The 27,857-nt window shown below is 44.5% G+C and overlaps 1 protein-coding gene and 1 pseudogene across 1 annotated transcript; both read left to right on the forward strand.

Annotated features, from left to right (window-relative positions):
• The window catches only part of LOC127326685 (protein PECTIC ARABINOGALACTAN SYNTHESIS-RELATED-like), a 70,601-nt pseudogene that overhangs the window by 2,246 nt on the left and 40,498 nt on the right, over positions 1 to 27,857 (forward strand).
• Positions 1,722 to 4,842, forward strand: LOC139833405 (protein FAR1-RELATED SEQUENCE 5-like). Its single transcript, XM_071823681.1, is given in 4 exon segments — positions 1,722 to 2,042; positions 2,248 to 3,241; positions 3,243 to 4,409; positions 4,475 to 4,842. Coding segments are annotated over 3 exon segments (2,316 nt in total). The 5' UTR covers positions 1,722 to 2,042; positions 2,248 to 2,266; the 3' UTR covers positions 4,649 to 4,842.

The raw sequence follows: 27,857 nt of genomic DNA on the forward strand, positions 1-27,857 counted from the left end.
AGTTTGGCTTATCTGGGTCTTGGCCATGTTGGTTTTCATGGGTGATACTTCATGAGTGGTTCGTTATCCATCTGCTACATTGAACTATAGGTTTCAATTCACTAGTACATGGTGACTTTGGACACCTCAGATCCAATAGGTGGATGAAGGCTCGTGATTCTTTTATCCATAGTGACTTAATGCTTCTTGGATAACATGACCTTAGTACCACATTGACTAGATGGCCTGGCAATATTTAGTGAAAATATGGTAAGTGAAGCATAACATGCGAATAATTATTCTCCAATTTGTATGTGGCATTATGCTTGCTTGCTATCCCTTCTTGCACTTGCTACTTTCGGAGTTCTTTGAACTCACGTTTTCAATGTTGTTGTTTTCAGGTTTCAGATGGATAGCTGCATATGCATATGTGGATCATGGGAGTAGAACTTGTTCCACTCACTTCACACGCTCATTCATTCTCGTGAACCTTCAATTAACTTCACTAGTCATTGGTTGATTTTTCATACCTTGTGTGTGGTAACCTAACGTGGAGTCTCTGGTGCTCATTTGTCGAGTGGTTTGAGTTTTTAGTTGGTCCCGTGAGGCCGTTGGTTTGTTTATAAATTTGGTGGTTCCTATTCTGTTAATATCATTCAACTGCCTGTTGTGGATGTCCTCCGGTATAGGGGAAACTTTGCTGGATTTCTTCCGTGGGCTTGTATCCTTCCGCCGACGTTTTGCAGGTACTCGTGGCATTCCTTTTGTTTCGTAAGGTGGGGTGTTAAAGTTATGACATTTGCAAACTTCTTTTTGTCCAATTCAAATTATCACCATATTGGAAGCTGAGAGTTTTGCGTGTGCGAGAAAATCGTATTGCTGGGGCATTGCAATGGTTTTTGCTTCTCCTAAGTTCTATTTGTTTCCTATCATTTCTTCATCTGCAATAGGCATCTGTTTTAATGACTAGATTATGTTGCTAAACTGGTTGATACTGTTTTCTCAGTTTATTATAGCAGTTCAAAGTACAGTAGCAGCTGCCATGTGCGTTATTAATGATTGGTTGTCACTTGTGAGTTTATGGCATTATAGTTTGCTGGCTGATACATATAGTTTCTTCCACTTGCGAACTGATATCAACATTTAATCCATTTATCATATGAAGAAACATTTAACCTATTTATTCCGTCCGTCCACTGGGTAAGATCTTTCCTAGTGGTCGGAACTTTGTTCATTTCTGAACCACTACCTATAAATGTTATGCAAATATGAGTAATGCTGACCGGTGCAAAATGGTGCCAATCTATATGTTTAGTTGCCAGGTTACATTAATGTGTTTTGTTGTGTAAGGTAAAATATCTGTGTTCAAAAGAAGCCTGGTGACCGGGTGTATACGTGAGCACGCGGTGACTGGATGACACGTGTCCAACGGCCGTTTGTGATTCCGTTAGATGATAACCCTGTGCGTCGTCCTCTAAAAAAAGTCTTCTAGTACGGCCTCACCCTTAACACTTTCCTCCCTCGTAGTCGTCGACCCGTCCTCCTGGCCGCTGTAGCTCATCCCTTTCCCCTCTGTCCGCTCCTCCTCTCTAGGGACGCCGCTTCAGTAACTTGGTGTGACCAAGTCCAGCCGTAACTTGGTCGACCATCCACCATCTATTCCCCATCGCACAGACAAGGAGGAGTGGAGGCAATTCACATGACTTAGTCGTTTCAGGAGGCTCGCCCAGTCCGCGCGTGGAGGCCTTTTGGCGGGGAAAAGTTTACTTCTCCCGCCCCGCTGGGAGCAGGCGAGGGTTCGCCGGGGTGCTCCCGCCGCGAGGCCGCGTCCTCCCGCCGCTGAGAGAGAGGGGCGAGCTCGAGCGCGACGGCAGCCTCCCGCATCCTCGTTGGGGATTCCGCTGTATCCTCGCGCACCGTGCCACCGCGGGCGTCGGCATCACACCGCGTCGCCGCCGCCGCCGGATTCCGCCGTGTCCAAGCCTACAGGATAACTCAGGCGAACTCGTGTGCCGGATTCCTGCTTCGTCGTCTTTCCTCGTCGGAGAAGCCGGTGGCCGAAGGTATGCTGAATCCCCTACGTGCTGGATGCGATTTAGGTGAACTGAATTTAGTGATGTGCGTGTGATTTCAGCTAGCTATTGCTATGTAAGACTGAACTATTAATTAGTGTTGTTGCCATTGCGTAGAACTGAACTGTGTAAAATCTACAATATATGTTAGTTTTGTGTAAATTTGGTCAATTGAATATGCTGTCCAATATGACAGGAAAATCTGGTGGTGCATAATGGCAGAATTTGATAAGAGGGTGCCTCAAGTTGGAATGATCTTCAAAAGTAGAGAAGAGGCTTGGCTCTTTTGGCGTGCTTATGGAGGTCGTGTAGGCTTTGATGTGAGGAAGAGGTACGCCAACAAGAGCCCAATGGATGGTAAGGTAACCTCGTGCAGATATGTATGTGCCAAAGAAGGTGTTCGGATAAAAGGACAAACAGAATCCACTCAAAAACTTTTTAGAGCTGAAACAAGAACCAAGTGCGAAGCTTTTATGAGTCTTATGCTGAATCGTGTGACTGGAAATTTTGAAGTCCGCCAAGTAGATCTTAAACACAATCACCTCCTTTACTTGCCACAAACCCGACACCTCATGGTCTCCCAAAGGAGTATTTCAGAATTTCAAGCTTTTGAAATTGAAGCTGCGGATGATTCTGGTATTATGCCTAGTGTTGCGTATGACCTTGCTACACGCAGCGTTGGTGGAGCACCTAATCTTGGCTACACTAGCCGTGACCATAGAAACCATCTGCAAACCAAGAGGCAACGAGAGATGGCTTTTGGTCAGGCGGGCAGCATGTTAAAGTTTTTTCATGAAAAAATTGCTGAAAACCCATCATTCCAATTTGAACAACAGCTACATTGTGAGGAGCATATAGCAAACATTTTCTGGGCTGATGCTAAAATGATGCTAGACTATGCATACTTTGGTGATGTTGTCACATTTGACACGACTTTTGGCACAAACAAGGAATATAGGCCATTTGGTGTCTTTCTTGGGCTCAATCAGTTTAGAGAGACTACAATATTTGGTGCAGCACTTCTATTTGATGAAACATTTGCATCGTTTAAATGGCTGTTTGAAACTTTTCTAGCTGCACATAACGGAAGGCAACCTAGAGCTATTTATACCGATCAAGATGCCGCAATGGGAAAAGCTATTGACGCTGTGTTCACAGAAGCATACCATGGACTTTGTACCTTTCACATAATGATAAATGATGAATGCTGTTAAACATCTATCTCCAATTAAGGGTGAAGAGAAAGATGGTGGGGAAGATAAAGATGGTGGCAACGACAAAGTACCTCACATTCTCAAAGATTTCAGTGCTTGTATGTATGGCTATGAGGACAAGGCAGAATTTGAAGAAGCATTTGCCAATATGAGATGTAAAGTGCATAAGCAAACTTGGTTAGATAGCATCTACAAGGTTAAAGAAAAATGGGCTGAATGTTTTATGAGAGATGTCTTTAATTTGGGAGTAAGAAGTACACAATTAAGTGAGAGCTTTAACAATTCATTGAAGAACCATTTGAAATCTGGTTTTCAAATTGTGAGATTTTTGAAGCATTTTGAAAGGACAGTGGATGCAAAAAGAAACAAGGAGTTGGAATCTGAATTTGAAGCAAGAAAAAATATACCAAGAATCAAGATGAGCACCCCTATGTTGGTACAAGCAAGCCAAGTGTACACTCCAGTCATATTTGAAGCTTTCCAAGGTGAGTATGAAAGATCCATGGCTGCATGCACTAAACAATTGGATGGGAACAAATATGTTGTTTCTATTGGTATTTTGCATGGTGACTTAACATTTGAGGATGAGCGCATAGTTATAGGTGACTCTTTGAACCAAACAGCAGCATGTTCTTGTGGAATGTTTGAAAGGACAGGAATATTGTGTGGACATGGACTGAAAGTTCTTGATTTGATGAACATAAAAACATTGCCAACACATTATGTCTTGAAGAGATGGACACGAGATGCACGTGAAGGAAGCATATTGGACAAGCATGGAAGGATTGTGGTAGAAAATCCAAAGGTGGAAGCTATGCTTCGGTACAAGGATCTATCTCAAAAATTTCATAGTATGGCTTATAAAATAGCCTACTCTAGAGAATGTTGTTTGTTATTGGACGATGCACTTGATGGTGTTCGTCCAAAGTTGGAGGAAAAACTCAATGCATCTACTTGTGCTATGGATGAACCAAGTAATAACCAGGAAAATATCAACCCAAATCTGCAGCAAACTGATGACTTGCTTAGAGCTGCGCGACTGAAGAAAAAGGAAGTTCAGTCAAAAAATTTAAGGAGAAAAAAAACTTTTCTTCAAAAGTTACACAAGGGCAAGCGCAAGGCAACTAAACCTGCTGTTTCAAAGGTATGCTCTAAACTAAAATTCATGCCATTCATTGATAAACTAACTTGTTAAACTTTCATTGGCAGCAACCAAAGAAAAATGATGATGTACAACCCCAAGTTGAAGTTGCGGATGATGGCCGCAAGAAAGAAGACAATGTGGAGAGTGAAATGTACAATGACATTGGGAGTTTTACCCAGCTCCTCACAGCTCCTGCTGCTTATGATGCTGATAGTTTTTATGGTGGAAACTTGTTCTAGTGTGTAGATGTTTTTATGGTGGAAACTTGGTATTTTGGATATACTTTTGGGGCTAACTATAGTCTTGGGGGCCTTAGTGTACAAGTGGCGAGGCCTAAATGTATATTGTGGTTCTAATTGTAGTCTTTTGCTCAGTTGCACTTGTTGATACAAAACCGATATGCAATCGAGTTGCGGTGCTTCCGATGTTGTGAGCCTCTACTGTGCTTTTTCTTAGTTTAACTTGTGACTTGTCAATGTTTGCTAATATGAATATGGCTTTCTCTAGATTATAGTTACATTCTACTACTTGCATAGTAAATCAATGACTTTGCTAGCAGAAAACTAACTGAAAATGGTGCAAATCTGCTGCTCAAATCCTACTAAAATGCTCCAAATGCTAAAAATTGTGCAAAATTCAAACTTCCCAGAAAAAATTGAAAAAATGCCAGAAAATCATATACATTATATCATGCGTTCTGGGAAAGTTTCAGCCTATTTGGGCATATGGTTTGTGAATAAGAAGCTTTTTAAATTTCTGGCCGAAATTTGAACTCGAAATTCAAACTTTCCAGAAAAATTCCAGTAAATCATATACATCGTGTTATCCATTCTGGGAAATTTACAGCCTATTTAAGCATACGGTTTGTGATTAGGAGGCATTTGAAGATGAGAATAGATATGAGCTGCAAAGTTTGCCTCCACTCCTCCTTGTCCGTGCGATGGGGAATAGATGGTGGATGGTCGACCAAGTCACGGCTGGACTTGGTCACACCAAGTTACTGAAGCGGCGTCCCCTCTCTAGTCCCCAACCTGCCCACAACAGTTCCCGCCTCGGTAGGAGCGCCGCCGGTTCCGTCGACGCTGCCCTTGGACCCCGGCGGATTCACTGCTGCTGGAGCGGCACAAATCGGCACGAGAGAGAGAGAGAGGTGCTCGTGCTGTCAAGGAGCTCGGCGGGAGGCGGATCTCAGGATAAAGATCTTCGTCGAGATGGCCATGGCGGCGCGCAGACGAGGAGCAGCGATGCGAGCATGGAGACGAGGAAGAAGGCCGTCTTGGCCCAGCGCCACGGCCGCGCCCACAGGCCCTCGCCGCCTTGCGCCAGCGCCAGCTGCAGCGGCAACTTCTTCTCCATGGCAATCGTGTGCTCGGGGTCACCTCGCCGCCGAGCTAGATCGAATCCGGATGACGGTTACTCACCGGCGCTAGCTTCGTGCGTGCGTGCGCGCCATGGGGCGTGGGCACAGTGAGACTTGGGGAAGCTTGAATCGGGGAGTAGTTGGGGTGCGGGTGGTTCGAGTATGTTCCCCGCGCTAATTGTTGTTCATTGTTGTTTCCTGTGATTCGATGGCAGGAATAATTGCTCTTACAGTAACCTTCTTTCATAAAGCAACATAAAACGAGGATGTTCTTGATTTCTTGTTAACTGTCTGCCCTTTCTGCAATTGAATTCTATGAACCCTGACTTGGAGATGGCCTCCACCGTATGGTCGCACAACTCAAGGCCATCCTCTGTGCGCTGCTCGCGCATCTCGCTGCTCTATTTGGACTATTCCCCATTTTGAGAACATGAACACTCAGTTAACACGGCTTGATCCTGCATCCACGTTAGACAGAATCTGGACATTAAAAGTACAGAAGAATCGAACGGACGTTTAATTACTCAATTGCAGAGCACGTTTTTCTCAAAATTAGATAGAAATGTCACTGAATTGCACATCACGGCAATCAATTTGACAGCACATTAACAAAATGGTACAACACTTAGCCTCTGCGGCCTGTAGAATTGAGCGGTGCCAGATATTACCCGGACGGTGGAGGCAATATCTTCCTATCTTCCACTACAGCTGGGCATCCTCCCAGGAGGCACCGGCGGTTCTCTGCCCTGCCGGTCGGCGTGGCCTGCCTCCCTACACGCGCAGGTCCACTAGCTCCCGTCTGCTGCCCTTCCTCTCCTCCACGAGGGCAACCTCCCCTTGCTCTCCTTCCAGGCGCCCCTTCATATTCGCCCGTCCCTTTCCCACGGCAGCGCCGGCGGCAGAGCTCTGTCCAGGAACAGCATGCACAACCAGCTCGATGGTTTGGTTGCAAGGGGGCAAGGCAAGGCGTCATTTAGCATCGAACTGACCATAATGGAGATGGATGGTGGATGCAAGGGGGCAAGGCAAGGCGTATGGAGGGCGTCGACTTCGCGTGCGGTGGGACAACGGTGTCTTCAGCTAGAGTGACTTTGCGCGTGGGAAAAAAAAAGGATCTGATGCCGTTTGGCTCCGTTTGTGAGCCAGCATCTTAAAGCAAATCCAACGGTAATGGATGGGTGCTCACGTATACACGCGGTTACCAAATCCACTCTCGTTCTGTGTTTCTGCTTGTTGCATATGTTATTCTGCTTACATGCAGCGCAAACATATTATATAATTAAATGTTACTTTACTTATTATTTATGCTTATTTTAATAGGCGCACTGTAAAAAATATCCCAAAATATGCATCAACACAGTTTTATGTTGACAATGTGCTTCCAAGGATCAAAGAGAAAAAGATAATGTCTATCAAGCCAATTTGTTGATAGGTTGGGGTAAGTGTTATTAGCATTTTGATATTTTCATGGTTCTCTTCTGTTCATATATTTTGAGATCTGTAAATATTTTTATAGCCCTGCCCTCACATTAGGTTCTTCCATGGTCAAGTTTCACAGAATTTATAGCTTGTTTGGTCATTTACATCGTTGTGACTTATAGCTATAGTGTAGTGAGGATTAACCGGCTCAGATGTAGAGTTAATTATCACGCCTTAAAGTTTCTACCTGGCATTGAAGAAATTGCAGAGCTGCCAACGAGGATGAGGAATCGAATTGGCAATGTAAATCCGTACATGTAAGCTTAGCTAACTCTTTTCAGATTAAGCTGCTTGAAGTTGGCAATTTTTTTACATATCTCACACTCGATCATTCTTGCTTTTGAAGGGCTCTTCATCTTTGATTCGAGAAAGGGATGGTGGGTCTATTATTTTGTGATTTTGTTGGAACCAGAGAGAAAGCAATGATGGCTGAATATAGACAGAAACAATGGTCAAGACGCTTCAAGGTGATGTTCTAATGTGAATTGTCCGCTTATCTAGAAATTAGATAATGATATGAGCCTGATGAGGAATAAGGTCACAGAGTACAATGCTTAAATATACTTCCGTCTCTTGCATGCAGAATGGATCTCACTTGTGGCCTTTAGCACTGGAAAAGAGAAAAGAAGGTCGCTGTCCGCTTGAGCCTGAAGAAATAGGTTTTTGTAAGGGTATTTTACCTTTATCCATTATTTTGGTAACAATGACACCGTGCTAGAGTACTTGGCCTAATATGTTTATAAGGATAATCTCAGGTATTAGGCAATGAGGCATAAATGGTGTATCAAAGGAACAAGAAGGCTAAAGGAGACCCCCCACTTCAACAACAATCGAAAAGGGGTCTACAGCAGAAATCCGGTCTGCAGCCCGGTCCAACCGGAGTACAGACCGGCCAGTCCGGCGTGCTGCCCGGCCAACCGGTTACCAACCGGGGCGAGTCCGGCGCACGGCCCGGTCGACCGGTCGCCAACCGGGCTCCATACGAAGAACCAACAGATCCGGTTGCCGCCCGGTCAACCGGCCTACCAACCGGAGAGTCCGGCGCACGGCCCGGTCGACCGGTCGCCAACCGGGCGCCAACCGGGCGCCAACCGGAGGAGCTCCAGGACGACGCAAAGGGCATCCGGTCGCTGGCCCGGTCCGACCGGCCTCACCACCGGGCAGTCCGGTCTGTGGTCCGGTCAACCGGGTTTGTCGAGAGAAAAGCTGAGGTGGCAAGTCACCAACGGCCATATTTCGAAGAACACTATAAATAGGCCTTCTCCTACCTCTGAACTGTTAGGCACTACACTACAAGCTGTTCTTGAACTCTCTCTCTCTTACTCCATTGCTAGAAACACCAAAAGCCTCAGATCTCCCTCCTCCTTCACCCAAACTCAAATCCCTCCGGGGAATCGTTAGAGGAGGACCCGATCTACCGTTCTACCAAGCCAAATCTCATTCCCCCTTGTATTCATCGAGAAGCTTGCTTCCTAGGGTTCCTTGGAAACCCTAGGTGGGCAAGAGGAGTCCGGAAGCATCCGGGCTGTGGATTTGCTCCGGGCAAGATTGTGAAGGTTTGGAGGCTACCTCAAAGTCTACCACAAGTGAGTGAGCTATTCCTTCGTGGGATAGGCTCCGGAGAATAGGGTGAGCCTTTGTGGCGCGGTGAATCCTTCGTGGGACCTCCACTCCTCCAAACGTGACGTACCTTGTTGCAAAGCAAGGGAACACGGGAATACATCCTCGTCTCCGCGTGCTATCGGTTATCTCTAACCGAACTCCTTACTTGTGATTTAACTGCCTGTGAGAGCCTTCGTGCTCGAGTTAGTTGTATCCTCATATAGGTTGCTTCACCTAGTTTGCATTAGGATCACCTTTATATTCCGCAAAGCCTAATATTGCAAAGAAAGAATTAAAATCTGTAGAAACCTATTCACCCCCCTCTAGGTTTACCATCTCTATACTTTCAATTGGTATCAGAGCCTGGACTCTTATTAAGGGCTTCACCGCCTTAAGAGTGAGATGGAAAAACTATTCGAGGGTCTAGATGAAGACTCTAACCTTTCGGTTAGAGAAATGAAATCTAGATTCTTGGCATATGATGCCGAGAAGAAGAAAAAGGAGGATGACCTACAAAGCCAAATGGCACAGATGACTGCCATGCTTAAGAACTTGACTAATGGGAATCCTAGTGGGGCTTCGGTCTCTCAAGGAAGTTTCCATGAAGTCAACCATGACTATCACAAAAACACTTCACCCATGCCTCATATAAACCATAGTGGGACCGTTCCCCATTTTGATGGAACTCACTTTCCTTTTTGGAAATCTGCTATGGAATCTCATATTCGCAGCTGCAGTGTGGAGCTATGGGAGATCATTATTCATGGACATCGGGAGCCACAAGATCCTATTCGGTTGACCTCCACCGAGTTCTACAACCGTCAACTCAATGCCTCCGCACGTGACAAGATTAGAAGTGGCATCGACCGCAAGCTCCTTGATCAAGTCGATGACATTGTCTCCGCTAAAGAGTTGTGGGATCAGATCATAGTACTCCAAGAGGGAACCGATTTGATCCAATCAGCTCTTTATGAGACCGCAAAGCAAGAGGCCCACCAGTTCATGATTCGAGATGGAGAATCCGTGGCCGATGCCTATGCTAGGCTTGGTGCTCTTAGAGTAAGGGTCAAGGGACTTGGTGTTGAGAAGTACAATGATGGCTTCGAGATGAATGAAGCATTCATAAAGTCCAAGGTCATTGCTATGATTGCCGTCAATCAAGAAGACACCAACCTTGCACTCAACTTGCAAATCATGACCAAGAGTGCCGATCTCAACTCCGATGATCTAGTCTCCTATGTGGCCGCCAATGAAAACATGGCCAAAGCAGGAAAGAGGCTCAAGGCAATGAACCGTGTTGATGAAGCCTCACACAACCATGAAGCGTCACACAACCTTGCTCTCAAAGCTAAAGCCGACCATGGAAGCAAAGAAGACTATGAAATTGAAGAAGATGAAGAGATGACTTCAACTAGTGACATTGCTACCGACTTTGCTTTCTTTGCCAAGAAGTACAAGGCAAAGTTCCCAATGCTCCTCAATGACAAGAAGAAGAAGAAGAGAACTTGCTACAATTGTGATGAAGATAGCCACTTTGCAAATGAGTGCCCTTATGAGAAAAGGGTAGACAAGCCAAAGTTCATCAAAGGGGTCAAGCCAAGATTGAAGCCAAACCCAATCAACGATCGATACAAGAAGAACAAGGGAAGAGCTTTTGTTGGGGCCGAGTACTTGTCCGATGAAGAAGAGGAAGATGAGGAGAAGGAGGCCGGAGTGGCCGGTTTGGCTTTCTCTAAGCCCGGGTCACTCTTCACATATGACTACTCCAAGGATTACTCCACGGAGAATGATGTTGGCTCTTCCTTCATGGCAAGAACAACTCAAGATGATGACTCCGATGACTCTCCCTCCTCTACAATCGTTGGCTCTTGTCTTATGGCAAGGGAAACCAAGGTAATGGAACCTCCACCTTCCCTATCTAGTGTTCTTGATGATGAAAACGAAGATCAAGAAGAATTAATTGTGCTTAAGGAACTTTATGATGTTAGATGCACCCTTCGTGGTGAAGCTCTTGTCAAATTTGATTTCTTGATGGACTCACTCAAAGAAAAGGATGAGTCCATTGAGGAATTAGAATATCATTTGAATGAGAAGGAACGGAGATTCAATCTCCTAAGACAAGAGCTAAAAACCGAAAGGTGCATATCTCAAGACCTTAAGCAACAAATTGAAACTTATGAACTTGATAAAGTTAAGGACCTAGAAACTATTGATAGGGCTCAATCTTTGACTCAAGTGCTCCATGCCTCAAAGGAGGAACTTGAAGTTGCTCATGCTTCTCTCACTAGGGATCTTGACCACCTTGAAAGAGCTAACAAGCTTGTTAAAGATGAGCTCAAGAAACTTGGAGAGAACCATGACCTACTCCAAGAAACCTACACAAAGGCTCTTGAATCAATGAAGGATCCCATTGTAGTTGAAAAGCTTGCTAGTTCCCCTACTTCTTTTACTAGTGAGCATGCTAAGCTTGTTGAGGAACATGTTCGTTTACAAGAAGAACTCTCTTTGCATGTTGAGACCAATGCATATCTTGAATCTTTGGTGACTAAATATGGTCTCAACTATCATCCTAATGAATCTTCTTGTGAGCAAGCATCTATTCTTGAGGAAAATGTTAGGTTAACAAAGGAACTTGCAAAGTTCACCACCGCCAAGAACAAGATGGGATTGGATGACCTCTTGAGTAAGCAAAGATCAAACAATCAAAAGTTTGGACTTGGATATGTTCCGAAGTCTCACAAGAAGAAGAACTACAACAAGGAGAAACCCGCTCAAGATAAGAACAAGAAGGTCACTAATAATGGCAAAGCCTCAAAGGGCAAAGCCACTAGTGGTGACCGCACGGGGCCAAACAATCACTATACATTATTTGTTGATTATTATGGTGATGTCTATGCTAACTATGTTGGCCCTCCTAATGGCTATGCTTACAGAGGGTACTCAATTTGGGTACCAAAAGATATTGTTGCCATTGCAAAGGAACCCATTAATCGATGGGTTCCTAAATCCTCTACTTGATTTTGTAGGGGTATTCCTCCGGTGGCCCAAAATGGGTGTTTGATAGTGGATGCACCAATCATATGACCGGAGGAAGAGGTGTGCTTGATCAATTCATTGAAGACATCAACAAGAAGTCAAGCATCACCTTTGGTGACAACTCAAAGGGAAAGGTACTTGGGTACGGCAAGGTGGCAATCTCTAAGGACTTGTGCCTTGAGACGGTCATGCTTGTTGAATCCCTTGGCTATAACTTGCTTTCTATATATCATCTTGCCGATGCCGGTTACAATTCATATTTTACTAATTATTGTGTGATGGTCTTTAGGAGTGACAATCTCAAATGGTCCTCGTTGGATATGTGGAGAACAACCTTTACGTGGTTGACCTCTTGAAAGAGAGCTCCTCTCACTCCACATGTCTAATGGCGACCAAGCATGACGAAGGTTGGTTGTGGCATCGCCGCCTTGGTCATGTCAACATGAGGAATCTCAAACTACTCCTAAAGGGTGAACACATTGTGGGACTCACCGGCATTTCTTTTGAGAAAGATCGTGTTTGCAGTGCATGTGTAGTCGGAAAGCAACTCAAGAAGAAACATCCTATCAAGAGTATAGTCACCACATCTAGGCCTTTGGAGCTCCTTCATTTGGATCTCTTTGGGCCATCACATTATGATACTCTTGGTGGGAGCAAGTATGGACTTGTCATTGTTGATGATTACTCAAGATACTCTTGGGTCTTTCTCCTTAAGTCTAAGGACGAGACCCATAGGGAGTTCATCATCTTCGCCAAGAAAGCTCAACGTATGTATGAATCCGAGATCAAGGCGATTAGAACCGACAATGGCACCGAGTTCAAGAACTACACCATGCAAGAGTTTGTCGATGATGAGGGCATCAAGCATGAGTTTTCGGCGCCATACACCCCTCAACAAAATGGTGTTGTTGAAAGGAAGAACCGGACTATCATTGAGATGGCAAGAACCATGTTGAGTGAATTCAACTCACCCCACAACTTTTGGGGAGAAGCCATCTCTACGGCCGTCCACTACTCCAACCGGCTCTTCCTCCGTCCCCTCCACAACAAAACTCCATACGAGCTTCTTACCGGTAACAAGCCTAATGTCATGTACTTTCGTGTCTTTGGATGCAAGTGTCTTGTTAAGAACAACAAAGGAAAGCTCGGTAAATTTGAAACTAGAACCATAGAGGGCATATTTGTTGGTTATGCGGAGAACTCTCACGCCTATAGATACTACAACCGGTCCACTGGGACTATTGAAGTATCTTGTGACGTGGAGTTCTTGGAGGATAATGGCTTCCAAGTGGAGCAAGTTGTTCCATGTGTTGCAGGTAATGATCATGATCCATCTAGTGCCATCAAGCATATGGGCATTGGACACATCCGGCCCATAGAAGTTCATAATGATGATGGAGTAGAAGTATCAAGCACGGCTCAAGTGGAGCCTAGCTCAACTCAAGCCGAACCATCAAGTGCAACTCAAGAACCATCCTCCACTCAAGATGAGTCACATTCCGAAGAACAAGAAGAAAGTCCTCATTTCATTGAGCAAGACCATGATGATGATCAAGAGACATCCACAACTCATGATCAAACTCAAGTGATCCCTCATGATCAAGTACTAGCAAGGGATGAATTCATTGATCATGAGGGAACCATTCGGAAGATCAAGGCCGCTACAAGGGCAAGTGACATGAAAGTAGATCAAGTCCTTGGTAGCATCTCAAGAGGAGTGGTAACTCGTAGACACCATGCATTACTTATCACTTATTGTCAACACCATGCTTTTGTGTCTAGTTTTGAACCACTCAAGGTACATGAAGCCTTGGTTGATCCCGATTGGGTAATTTCCATGCAAGAAGAATTGGAGTGTTTCACTCGTAATGAAGTGTGGTCTCTAGTTGAGAGACCCAAAGATCATCGCATCAATGTTATTGGGACCAAATGGGTATTCAAGAACAAGCAAGATGAGAATGGCATTGTCATACGAAACAAAGCAAGGTTAGTGGCGCAAGGGTTTGCCCAAATAGAAGGTATGGATTTTGAGGATACCTTTGCGCCGGTAGCCCGTCTTGAAGCTATTCGTCTTTTGCTTGCATTTGCATCTTTCCACAATTTCAAACTATATCAAATGGATGTGAAAAGTGCATTTTTGAATGGTCCTCTAAAAGAAACCGCATATGTGGCTCAACCCCCGGGTTTCGAAGACCCATGCCGACCCAACCACGTGTATTTACTCCATAAAGCACTCTACGGTCTCAAGCAAGCTCCACGTGCTTGGCATGAGTTCCTTAGGGATTTCTTACTACATGATGGGTTTTGCATGGGTACGGTCGATTCCACCCTTTTCACCAAGCGGGTTAAAGGGGGTGGCCTATTTATATGTCAAATATATGTTGATGATATTATCTTTGGTGGAACTAACCCCAATCATAACAAAGCTTTTGAGCTATTGATGACTAGGAAATTTGAGATGTCCATGATGGGAGAGTTGAAGTTCTTCCTAGGCTTCCAAGTGAGGCAACTTGCAAAAGGCACCTTCATCTCTCAAGAAAAGTATGTGAAGGACATGCTCAAGAAATTCAACATGAACAATGCAAGCCCAATGAAGACACCCATGCCCGTAAAGGGGCAACTTGGATCATGTGACGATGAGAAGGATGTGGACATAAAGGCATACCGCTCCATGATAGGATCCTTGCTCTACCTTTGTGCCTCTAGGCCGGATATCATGCTAAGTGTAGGGATGTGTGCTCGTTTTCAATCCGCTCCCAAGGAGAGCCATTTAATGGCGGTCAAACGGATTCTAAGATACCTTGTTCTCACTCCTACTCTCGGGCTATGGTATCCAAAGGGGTCAACCTTTGAACTCATTGGCTATTCGGATTCCGATTGGGCCGGTGATAAGGTTGACCGGAAGTCTACCTCCGGGGCTTGCCAATTTATTGGCCGGTCATTGGTGAGTTGGTCATCCAAGAAACAAAACTCCACCGCTTTATCCACCGCCGAAGCCGAATACATATCCGCGGCATCTTGTTGCACTCAATTGTTATGGATGAAGCAAACCTTGAAAGACTATGGTGTGTCTCTTGGTAAGGTGCCTCTTCTTTGTGACAATGAAATTGCAATTAAGATCGCCAATAACCCGGTTCAACATTGTCGCACCAAACATATTGACATTCGCCATCACTTCCTACGTGATCATGTTGCCAATAAGGATATTGATCTCACTCATGTGGGAACAACCTACCAATTGGCGGATATTTTCACTAAGCCTTTGGATGAAGCCCGCTTTGTTAACTTGAGAGGAGAACTTGGTATTCTTGATCCTAAAAACTTGGATTGATTAACTTCTTGCACTATATTCTTGCATTTATCTTGCTATCTAGCTTAGAGGCATAGCACATATGGGGATAGTCATCCTACCATGTCTTGGTAAGATGCATACCTATGTGTGCAACATAAATAGACCCAATGTCATTATATGGACCCAAGCATGTCTCTTCGCGGTCTCATGACATTTGCGCTTTCACATAGGGGGAGTAATCCCCCGCCCCTCATTGAGCCTTCATTACAACTTGATTTGACTATATAAGGCCAAATGATCTTATTGCAAAATTCATCTCAAAATGACTTATGATTCTTGATATATATTTTGAATCATGCCCATTGTTGCTATTTACATCTTGTTTGGATTTTCTCTCCAATGGGTATGCCTAAAGAACTTTGTGTTTCCAACCCCATGTCTATGCTCATCTCATCATCATCTATCTATCTATATGTACATGTCATCATCTGAGCATTCACACATATTTACACAAAGAATAGGGGAAAAACGAGGCAAAACGAGACAAAACTGGGCAGTTTGTCCCTGGCCGGTCTCTGGCCCGGTTGGACCGGCCTCTGGGCCGGACCAGCCGGTGCCAGGTCCGGTCGACCGGGCGCCCGACCGGCCGCGCGACAAGTTATGTGTGGAAGAGGATGAAGGAGATATGCCCTAGAGGCAATAATAAAGTGGTTATTATTTATATCTTTATGTTTATGATAAATTTTTATATATCATGCTATAATTGTATTAACCGAAACATTAGTACATGTGTGATATATAAACAACAAAGAGTCCCTAGTATGCCTCTTAACTAGCTTGTTGATTAATGGATGATTAGTTTCATAATCATGAACATTGGATGTTATTAATAACAAGGTTATATCATTGTATGAATGATGTAATGGACACACCCAATTAAGCATAGCATAAGATCTCGTCATTAAGTTATTTGCTATAAGCTTTCGATACATAGTTACCTAATCCTTATGACCATGAGATCATGTAAATCACTTATACCGGAAAGGTACTTTGATTACACCAAACACCACTGCGTAAATGGGTGGTTATAAAGGTGGGATTAAGTATCCGGAAAGTATGAGTTGAAGCATATGGATCAACAGTGGGATTTGTCCATCCCGATGACGGATAGATATACTCTGGGCCCTCTCGGTGGAATGTCATCTAATGTCTTGCAAGCATATGAATAAGTTCATAAGAGACCACATACCACGGTACGAGTAAAGAGTACTTGTCAGGAGACGAGGTTGAACAAGGTATAGAGTGATACCGATGATCAAACCTCGGACAAGTAAAATATCGCGTGACAAAGGGAATTGGTATCGTATGTGAATGGTTCATTCGATCACTGAAGTCATCGTTGAATATGTGGGAGCCATTATGGATCTCCAGATCCCGCTATTGGTTATTGGTCGGAGTGAGTACTCAACCATGTCCGCATAGTTCGCGAACCGTAGGGTGACACACTTAAGGTTTGATGTTGAAATGGTAGAACTTGAATATGGAATGGAGTTCGAATATTTGTTCGGAGTCCCGGATGAGATCCCGGACATCACGAGGAGTTCCGGAATGGTCCGGAGAATAAGATTCATATATAGGAAGTCATATTCCAAGTTTGGAAATGATCCGGTGCATTTATGGCAGGTTCTAGAAAAGTCCGGAAGAAATCACCATGGAAAGTAGAGTCCCGGAGGGACTCCACCATGCATGACCAGCCAACCCTAAAGGGGAGGAGTCCAAAGTGGACTCCCCTAGGGTGGCCAGCCAACCCACCTCAAGGAAAGGTGGGAGTCCCACCTTGGGTAGGACTCCCTCCTTGAGTAGGCTTCCCACATATGGGAGGTTTTAGTGTTGGGGTCTTATTCGAAGACTTGGACTAGAACTCTTGGGGCTTCCACCTATATAATGAGGGGCATAGGAGAGGGGGCTGACCACTTCAAGCCTCAGCCTTGGCCGCACCCCTTAGAGGGCCGGCGCCCAACCCCCCTCTCTCCCCAAACCCTAGCGGTCTCTCTCCTCCACCACATCCCGCACGCTTAAGCGAAGCTCCGCCGGATTTCTCCACCACCACCGACACCACGCCGTCGTGCTGTCGGATTCAAGAGGAGCTACTACTTCCGCTGCCCGCTGGAACGGGGAGGTGGACGTCGTCTTCATCAACAACCGAACGTGTGACCGAGTACGGAGGTGCTGCCCGTTCGTGGCGCCGGAAGCGATCGTGATCAAGATCTTCTACGCGCTTTTGCAAGCGGCAAGTGAACGTCTACCGCAGCAACAAGAGCCTACTCTTGTAGGCTTTGGAATCTCTTCAAGGGTGAGACTCGATAAACCCCTCGTTGCTACCGTCTTCTAGATTGCATCTTGGCTTGGATTGCGTGTTCACGGTAGGAAAATTTTTGTTTTCTATGCAACGTTATCTTACAGTGGTATCAGAGCCGTGTCTATGCATAGATGGTTGCACGAGTAGAACACAATGGTTTGTGGGCGTTGATGCTCTTGTTATCTTTAGTTTGAGTACTTTGCATCTTTGTGGCATAGTGGGATGAAGCGGCTCGGACTAACTTTACATGACCGCGTTCATGAGACTTGTTCCTCGTTCGACATGCAACTTGTATTGCATAAGAGGCTTTGCGGGTGTCTGTCTCTCCTACTATAGTGAAGATTCAATTTACTCTTCTATTGAAAACATTAGTATCAACATTGTGGTTCATGTTCGTAGGTAGATTAGATCTCTCTCGAAAACCCTAAACCACGTAAAATATGCAAACCAAATTAGAGACGTCTAACTTGTTTTTGCAGGGTTTGGTGATGTGATATGGCCATAATGTGATGATAAATATGTATGAGATGATCATTATTGTATTGTGGCAACCGGCAGGAGCCTTATGGTTGTCTTTAAATTTCATGTTGAGTAGTATTTCAAAGTAGTTGTAATAGTTGCTACATGAGGTGAACAACCATGAAGACGGCGCCATGAACCTTGACGCTACGCCGACGATGATGGAGATCATGCCCGTTGATGATGGAGATCATGTCCGTGCTTTGGAGATGAAGATCGAAGGCGCAAAGACAAAAGGGCCATATCATATCACATATGAACTGCATGTGATGTTAATCCTTTATGCATCTTATTTTGCTTAGAACGCGACGGTAGCATTATAAGATGATCCCTCACATTAATATCAAGATAATAAAGTGTTCTCCCCTCGTATGCACCGTTGTAACAGTTCGTCGTTTCAAAGCATCTCGTGATGATCGGATGTGATAGATTCAACGATTCACATACAACGGGTGTAAGCCATGTTGCACACGCGGAATACTTGGGTTTTGTAACACCCCAAATTTCAATAAAAAGAAAGTTAGAGAATTCCAGAAAGCAAAATTTCAAACCAACAAAAACTTTTCTATTTGCATATAGTACCATGCATAGGACTTGTGCATTTGAGTGATATGCCATGATGATTGCTTTTACTTGTATTTGATATGCTCTAAAACCCTAGTGTGATCATATGAAGATCACCAACCAAATAAATCAAAGAGGAAGAAATTCCATTAAATGGAAAACCCTAAAAACCCTCACATATGCCCTATGGAATTTTTATAAATTTTGACCCTAGACCTATTTGGTCTTCACCATTAGTTGAATAATGTTATTAAACACTTATTACAACTTTTGGAATCAAAGTTTCACAATTCAAATGAATTTCAAACACCAATCACACTCACATATGATAATGGTCAATTTTGACAATTCTAGTCTGATCACCACTTTGAGCCCTTGCCATTCAATTTTCCCAAACCAACTCTTGCTAACTCTTTGCACCATTTCAAAGTCAACATCAAGGTGAACAACTTTGATGAAGATCACCATGCCAAAATCATCTTTGATCATGAGCAATGCTCATCCAAAGTCTTAACTTTTTAACATATTCAACATTCCTCACTTAGCCATTTTGGCCAATTTTTGAATTCTAACAAATCCACCACCACCTCAAATCACCTCTGGTCAATTACAACTAATAGCAACACTCACATTTCAAAAACTTTCACCTTTTGAATTAATCCAATTTTGGACATTTTTCACATTTTCCAAATAGGACACTATTACACACTATTTGAAATAGTGATCTAACCTAACCCTAACTACACCATTAGCTCCCTACTGGTCCCCTGGTTCCCTCTCTCACTAACACCAGCATAGGAACCCTAGGGAGGGAGAGAGAACAAGCAAAGACATGGCCATGCCGGCCCATGCCGGCCATGTTCTTCTCCCCCTCTCATCCTTGCACCTCAGCCCTGGCCCTGGCGCCCACACTCGCCACCTCACCTCTCTACCTCGCCTAGCATGGCCCTGTCGCCGTAGACGCCGTGAGCTCGCCGGAGATCGCGCGCCCAAAATCGCCCGGCATGCCGCTCGCGTCGCGACCATGCGCGCCATGGACGCGCACTGGCCACGCGCCGCGCAGCCACCTCGTCCACGTCCTGGCCCCCCTTTCTTCACCAAGCGCACCGCCGTGACACCTCAGCCACGCCAGACACGCGCCCAGCACCAACCCGTGACCGCCGGCGCCGGAGACGACGACCTGTTCCCGTAAACGCCGCGGCCGTCGTGGAAGCAATGCAACCAAACCAGACGCCGCCCGACCGTGCCAGCGCCACCCCTATCTTCGCCTGGAAGAGGAGAACCCGACAGCATCCTCTCCTAGCCCAACTGCTCGCCGGAATCGCCGCGTCGATGTCGACCTCGCCGCAGCCCTCGCGGTCACTCACTCGCCTATAAAAGGAGAGCTCCATTCGTCGATTTGAGCACACCAGCACCCTCCCCTCTTCTCACTCGACCACCTGAGCCACCCCACCATCGACATTCGCCGCCGTAGCCACCCAATCGCCACCTCACTGCCGCCGGACGCCGCGGAAGCTCGCCGTCGATTGAAGCCGATCCAGGAGTTGCCGCCGGTACCAGTCGACTCGCCGTCGTCCACACCTTCACCGAGCACATTGCCAACCCTAGCTGGAGCCACGGTGAGCTCTCCGACCTCCTACCCTCGCCGCCAGACCCTCTGCCTCTCGCCGGAGAAGACGATGCACTGGCACCGTCCGATCCTGTTCTAATCCAACGCACCACACGTCTCCATACCGTTTCGGGTTTTAAAAGAGACTGACGGGTGGCCCCCACCCTGTCAGCAGGCCCGCGCGCACTGGATGCGTTGCTGGGCCATTTTTCCCTTTTTCAAACCGTTTCGGCCCACGTTGGTTTCCCGCCGGCCTTTTAATTCAAACTAGGTTTAATTAATTCCAAATAAATTTCAATACTGCCCAAACTTTGAAATTGAATAGTTTCAAATTGGCTAAACCAAATTTAGCGAATTTTATGTTGTTGGAAAGCTACTGAAATTCTCTACAACATGCCACTGGCCCCATGGTCAGATTCTTTGTAGAATAAATGTGATAAAAATAACAAGATAGGGACTTTTCCCTATTCAAATAATTCTTAAAAATCAACCAAAATAGATATTAAGTTATTTCCAACTCTAATAGCTCACAATTGACTTACACTAATTGTTTATGCAATAAAATGGTGTGGTCACTTTGAATGATCATGCCATGGTTTAATGAATGGATATTATGGCTAGTTTAACTAGTTGATATTGTCCAAAACTATTAAGGTAAATTATGTGGAGTATTACACTTCATTTAAACTTGTCTCACATGAATTCATGGGATGTTTGGACCCCTGGTCCCAAACTCTCTTATATGAATTACTTGAGATTTAAATCAAATGTAGTGTTATTTAAATGGTATGAGGTGATCCACCTCATTTAAATCATTTTCCCAAATAATGATGATGAACATTTGACTTAGGTCAATATGAGTTCATCCATGATTGTTTGAGAAATTAAATCTTAAGAAGATTTCAATGAGAGGAAATTATTTCTCAAGAACCCTATGGAAACTATCATTTACATATGAAATGCAAAGAAGTGAATTCTATTTAAACCCCACAACCCATGCACCCTAGTTAATTTATTTGTGTGCATAGAGTAGTTTGTGTGTTATATGTGATGTATGGAATAGCCATTGAATTAGTGAGTAATTATCACTACAAGAAAAGTTGCCATGGCCGACGAAGTTGAAGTCGCGCCGTGGTTGCTGGTGTACCATGGCCGACGATTTTGGGTCCCTCCGTGGTGCATGTCAAAACTTTTTTTTCTCATTTTTGAGGCCACCTAGCCCGACGAAAGCGGCCAAAACATCGCGTATGGTGGCCCGGGACGTGGTGCATCTCAAAATCTCAGGTTCGCCGGCCGAGTCAACGCAAATCCGCACCACCGAGGGATGTAGGGCCCAGATGGCAGCCTCTCTGGCATTGTTTTTTTTCTCGATCGCGCCATCTCGTTCAACGTTCTCCGATCGAGCCGTTTACGATGCAGGATCATGGGTCCCGCATGTCATCCTCTATGAACCAAAATTCTTTCTATTCTTGGATTTTTTTGACCCCCTGATTTCTGGCTACTTCCTTTTTCTTTTGATCCCTTGCCGCCTTGGAAACGTTGAGACCGCTGCTGCTAAATGGGACCCGCATGTCATCCTCTATGTGCAATCAACTTTCTTTTCTTGGAGTTTTTTTTGGCACCTCATATTTGGTCACTTGCCTTTTTTTTTCGATCCCCTGCCGCCTCTCAAACGGTGATACCGCTGCTGCTAAATGCGACCCGCATGTCATCCTCTATGTACTATAAAACTTTCTTTTCTTGGATTTTTTTTGGCACCTCATATTTGGTCACTTGCCTTTTTCTTTCGATCCCCTGCCGCCTCTCAAACGGTGATACCGCTGCTGCTAAATGGGACCCGCATGTCATCCTCTATGTACTATAAAACTTTCTTTTCTTGGATTTTTTTTGGCACCTCATATTTGGTCACTTGCCTTTTTATTTCGATCCCCTGCCGCCTCTCAAACGGTGATACCGCTGCTGCTAAATGGGACCCGCATGTCATCCTCTATGGACTATAAAACTTTCTTTTCTTGAATTATTTTTGGCTCCTGATATTTGGTCACTTGCCTTTTTCTTTCGATCCCCTGCCGCCTCTCAAACAGTGAGACCGCTGCTGCTAAATGGGACCCGCATGTCATCCTCTATGAGCAATCAACTTTCTTTTCTTGGAGTTTTTTTTGGCACCTCATATTTGGTCACTTGCCTTTTTCTTTCGATCTCATGCCACGTTTGAAACGTTGAGGAACCTGCTGGCTCATGGGACCCGCATGTCATCCTCTATGTGCTATAAAAGTTTCCTTTGTTGGATTTTTTTTCACCCTCTGATTTTTGGCTTGCCTTTTTATTTTGATCCCCTGCCCCCTTTGAAACGTTGAGTAAGCTGTTGGCTCAAGGGACCCGCATGTTATCCTCTATGTCCATCAACTTTCTTTTCTTGGATTTTTTTCACCCCCTAATTACTAGCTACTTTCTTTTTCTTTTGATCTCAAGCCGCATTACAAACATTGAGACCGCTGCTGCAAAATGGGACCCACATGTCATCCTCTATGTACAATAAATCTTGGATTATTTTTGGCTCCTGATATTTTGGTCACTTGCCTTTTTCTTTCGATCTCATGCCACCTTTGAAACGTTGAGTAAGCTGCTAGCTCATGGGTCCCGCATGTCATCCTCTACGAACAATAAAAGTTTCCTTTCTTGGAGTTATTTTTGACCCCTAATTTCTGGCTATTTGCCTTTTTCTTTTGATCCCCTGCCCCCTTTGAAACGATGAGGACGTTGTTGGCAGGTCGGTCCCACTGTCATCCTCTATGAACAATAAAAGTTTCCTTTGGTGGATTTATTTTTGACCCCTAATTAATTTCGGCTATTTCCTTTTTTTCTTTTGATCCTCGCCGCCTTGGAATTGTTGAGAATGCTGCTGCCTCATTTTTCTTTTGGTCCTGTGCCGCCTTGGAAACGTTGAGACCGCTGCTACAAAACGGGACCCGCATGTCATCCTCTATGTACAATAAAGTTTCTTTTCTTGGATTATTTTTGGCTCCTGATATTATGTCACTTGGCTTTTTCTTTCGATCTCATGCCGACTTTGAAATGTTGAGGATGCTGCTGCCTTATGGGTCCCGCATGTCATCCTCTCAGAACGATAAATGTTTTCTTTTCTTGTATTTTTTTACCAACTGATTTTTGGCTTTTTTTCTTTTCGGTCCCCTGCCGCCTTTGAAACGTTGACGATGCTGCTGGCTCATGGGTCCCCGATGTCAGCCTCCCCGTACAAGAAACATGTGATATTTTATTTTGCAGACAATAAACGTTGTATTTCGCTCTGAGCTATTGCAAACGGATAAATTAAATCTTTATATCTACATAAACAAACTTATATGTTGAATCTCCTTGTTTTTTGTTTTTGCGAAGCATAGGACTTTCCTGTTTTTTTTTTGAGAAAAATCTGACCTTTCCTGTTTTGGAGTGGGCTGAAATTGTACGAGTCAAAAGGCCCAGCAGGATAGTTCGAAGGTCCAGATGTCCAGATACAGCCCAATTGAAATCTTTCTTTTCTTGGATTTTTTTTCACACCCTGATTTCTGGCTACTTCATTTTTCTTTCGGTCCTGTGCCGCCTTGGAAGCGTTGAGACCGCTGCTACAAAATGGGACCCGCATGTCATCCTCTATGTACAATAAAGTTTCTTTTCTTGGATTATTTTTGGCTCGATATTATGTCACTTGCCTTTTTCTTTGACTCTCTTGCCGACTTTGAAACGTTGTGGAAGCTGCTGGCTCATGGGTCCCGCATGTCATCCTCTATGAACAATAAAAGTTTCCTTTGTTGGATTTATTTTTTTCCCCTAATTTCTGGCTATTTGCCTTTTTCTTTTGATCCCCTGCCCCCTTTGAAACGATGACGACGCAGCTGGCAAGTCGGTCCCACATGTCATCCTCTATGAACAATAAAAGTTTCCTTTGATGGATTTATTTTTGACCCTAATTAATTTCTGGCTATTTCCTTTTTTCTTTTGATCCCCTGCCGCCTTGAAATAGTTGAGGATGCTGCTGCCTCATGGGTCCCGCATGTCATCCTCTCAGAAAGGTAAATGTTTCTTTTCTTGAATTTGTTTACCAACTGATTTTTGGCTTATTTTTTCTTTCGATCTCCTGCCACCTTTAAAACATTGACGACGCTGTTGGCTCATGGGTCCCCAATGTCAGCCTCCCCATACTGCAAATCCTCTTTCTGCAAAGGTTGTATTTCTAGATAGATAAGGTGGATTCGAATCTGCCGTGGTTCGAGCAGCTCAGGTAAGCCTTCTTGCACTGATTAATGGAAGTAGTGTATAGCAAGGTCAAGACATGTGGCTCGGTGTAATGAATCTATTTGAATCATGTTGTGGGTTCAATCTGATAGTTCTCTAACAGGTCAGCCAAAATAGAAATTAAGTTTTTTTCTAAAACGGAAATGCAAATTAAGATGAACACAAACATTAGTTATCATAATAGCTGATCATACATACATACTTGCTAAGAGCAAAAGCTTGCCAGAGTTTTACCACCCATACAATTAATTAGCAGTTCAGATAAGATAACCTTATATAAGTATAACTACAAATGCATTTGCTAAGGGCTCATGGGGCAACAGAACTAGACAACCGCGAACTTTATGACCAGCATGTCACAGCGGCATCGAAAGATCTTGACCTTCAACTTTGATCCAATGCGAAGTTTGGCACCGTCAATGAACTTTTTCCACCTGGAAGTAACAGCCAAGCGGCCATACGTGGACTGACGGAGTACCGTCCCTCCACGGTGAGACCTTCACTCTCCATGACGAGGGATATCTTGCCCCTTCGGCCAGCATTGAGATCCTTGGAGATACTTTTAGGAAATTTCTGATTCAAAGCAAGAGATACCACCAAAAATTAGTCAATGGCACCAATGCACTGAACCATGTGAGACTTTGAGCAGAGAAGACATCAAGATAAGAGCAGTTATGCTGTCATATACTCACGAATATAGCCTTCAGATGCGTCCTGGTCACCACACGGGTGGCCACAGCAATGAGCTGAGACCTCCGTGATCTGGCTGGGGCAGGTGCGGGAGCCTCGGGCTGGTACACGAGCTGGTGCTGATGCAGGAGACTGGCAGGCAGGTGCGATGAACGGTGCCTCTATAGGAACCGGTCTTGATGCAGAGACTGTTGGGCAGGTGCAGAACGGTGCAGCTAGAGGAACCGATCTTGCGATGCGAGGAGCCTGCTGGGCAGGTGTAGTATATGGGGCCTCTACAGGAACCAATGCTGATGTAGGGGACTGCTGGGTAGATGCAGTAAACGGAGCTGGTACAGGAACCGGTGCTGATGCAGGAGAGTGGGAAGCCGGTGCCGGTGCTGGTGTGGTTGCCCTTTGTGACATCCGCTCATGTTCCATCAGGGGATCTGCAGCTTTGATCATGTTAAACCCAGCAAGCTAGAACAGAGGGAATGGTTTAGAACAACTGCTCGGAAACGGTTATCAAAAGATATGAGTAGAAAATGGTACATATTAGAGAATTGGAAGTGTCTCCAACTCGTAGCGATTACGTATATCTGCCCGTTTGAGTTTCGATCCTCAGCTCGTCGCCCTTCTTCGAGACCGTAGTCAAAAGCAAACTTTCTCCAATCATGTCCATACAAATATGTGATGGCCTGCGTCTTGTAGACATACACCTCATAGACCGTGTAGGTGTTCATCAATTTGCCATTGCCATGCATAGTGAAAGACCCTTCATGCGGACACATCTGGTTAATCATTGGACGAAGTTCACAAGGTACAGTCTGCATGTGAAAATTGATACAAATGTAAGAAGCAGGAAGACTAAAAACAAGACTTTACTATATGCCAATTCATGCTAAACCACTGAGAATACATACCTGTAACTCGTGAAGGAGCTACTAGAAAGGTAGATAGAGCCATAGGAGGTGTTATATGCGGGGTATGTACATGGGCCCGCCATATTCCCGCAAGCTCGGCATCGGGATGGTGAAGGAAACATGGGAGGTACTCTTTTTGGTGCGTAGCGCTGAATGTAAGTGGAAGAATTAGGTTGTGTAAAGTGCATAGTTCAGAGCAATGCAAATGTTGACAAGCGAGTGCATAACACTATGTTACAAACCGAACAGTGAAAAATTAGTGTATGATGAATATAAGCATGCTAATTTGGTGTTTCCGAATTCCAAAAAGCATTAGACAAGAGCCGGTGATAATATCGGACATAAATCATGGCATGTATATGTGGCTTAAGAAAATATACCCGAACCCTTGGATGGTTACGGCCCGGCTGGTCCTTGGACTTGAGCTTATATAAGCATCCGTAAGGTGGGGCTGACGGTAACTTGGTGGCAGCCTCTGCAGATGCCTCATCGGCAGCAGTTGCAATCCTTTTGACCAATGAAGGGTTAGCAGTTTCGATCTGCATATGAAAATTGAAGAGCAACAGACATCAGCAGTGATATATAAAATGAATCTATGAGACAACGATGCATATAGTGCTTTGGATGTAAGTGTAAGAATAGGTGTGTGTGTTTCTGAACTATTAGTAAGCATTAGACAAAGCCGGCAATAAACAGACAAAAATCAAATCATGTATGAGGATTAAGAAAATATACCCGCTTCTTGAAAAGGGTACCACCCAGCTGGCCCGTGGCCTTGTGCTTGAGGAGGTTTTCAGAAGATGGTGGCGGCACCATCGTCTTCACACGGCAGCCTCATCGGGATCATTTTTTATCCATTTGAGTAGAGGCACGAAGTTTCATCTCGCATATGAATAGCAACAGAACTCATCATTGATATTTAATAAATCTATGAGATAGACTGATGCAAATAGTGCGGGTGTAAGTGGAAGAATAGGGTTGTGCATAGAGAACAGTGACAACAATGCAAATGATTACAAAAGAAGCCAATGGAAATCAACGGTTTATATCTTTGGATGAGACAGACTGAAAAGTGAAAAATTAGTGTATGATGATTGTAAGCAAACGCAGTGTTTCTGAACTTTTGGTAAGCATTAGACAAAGCCAACAGTAATTAAACAAATAATAATGAAATCATGTATGTGGATTAAGAAAATATACCAGATTCATTAAAAGGTCACCACCCACTGGCCCATGGCCTCGTGCTTGTAGAGGTTTTCGGAAGATGGTGCCGGCACCATCGTCCTCACAGCAGCCTCATTAGCCTCATTTTGCATCCACTTGAGTAAAGGCGCAGCAGTTTCAGCCTGCATAAGAATGGGAACATATCTCAGCAGTGATATTGAATGACTACGAGACAGATCGATGCATATAGTGCTGGATGTAAGTGGAAGGGTATGGCCATGTATGGACAACAGTTCACAACAATGCAAGGGTGTGTTCGGTTCTGAAACAGCGTGGAATGGAATGGAATGGTTCCATTTCAGAGGAATGGAATGGTTAAATTTTTGTTCGGTTGGGATAAATGGAGAGCAGAAGAGATCGAGGTTAAACTAACCATTTGTCTCAAAATTGTAATTAACAATTGCAAATGACATTTTAATCTCAAAGTCGTAATTAACAGCGCCTAATGGTGCTCTTTTAATCTAAAAATCGTAATTAACATCATTTTTTGTTGGGTTAGGGGAACTGGAGTAGATGAAC

This window comes from Lolium perenne, chromosome 7 (genome assembly GCF_019359855.2).
Source record: "Lolium perenne isolate Kyuss_39 chromosome 7, Kyuss_2.0, whole genome shotgun sequence".
Taxonomy (NCBI): Eukaryota; Viridiplantae; Streptophyta; class Magnoliopsida; order Poales; family Poaceae; genus Lolium; species Lolium perenne.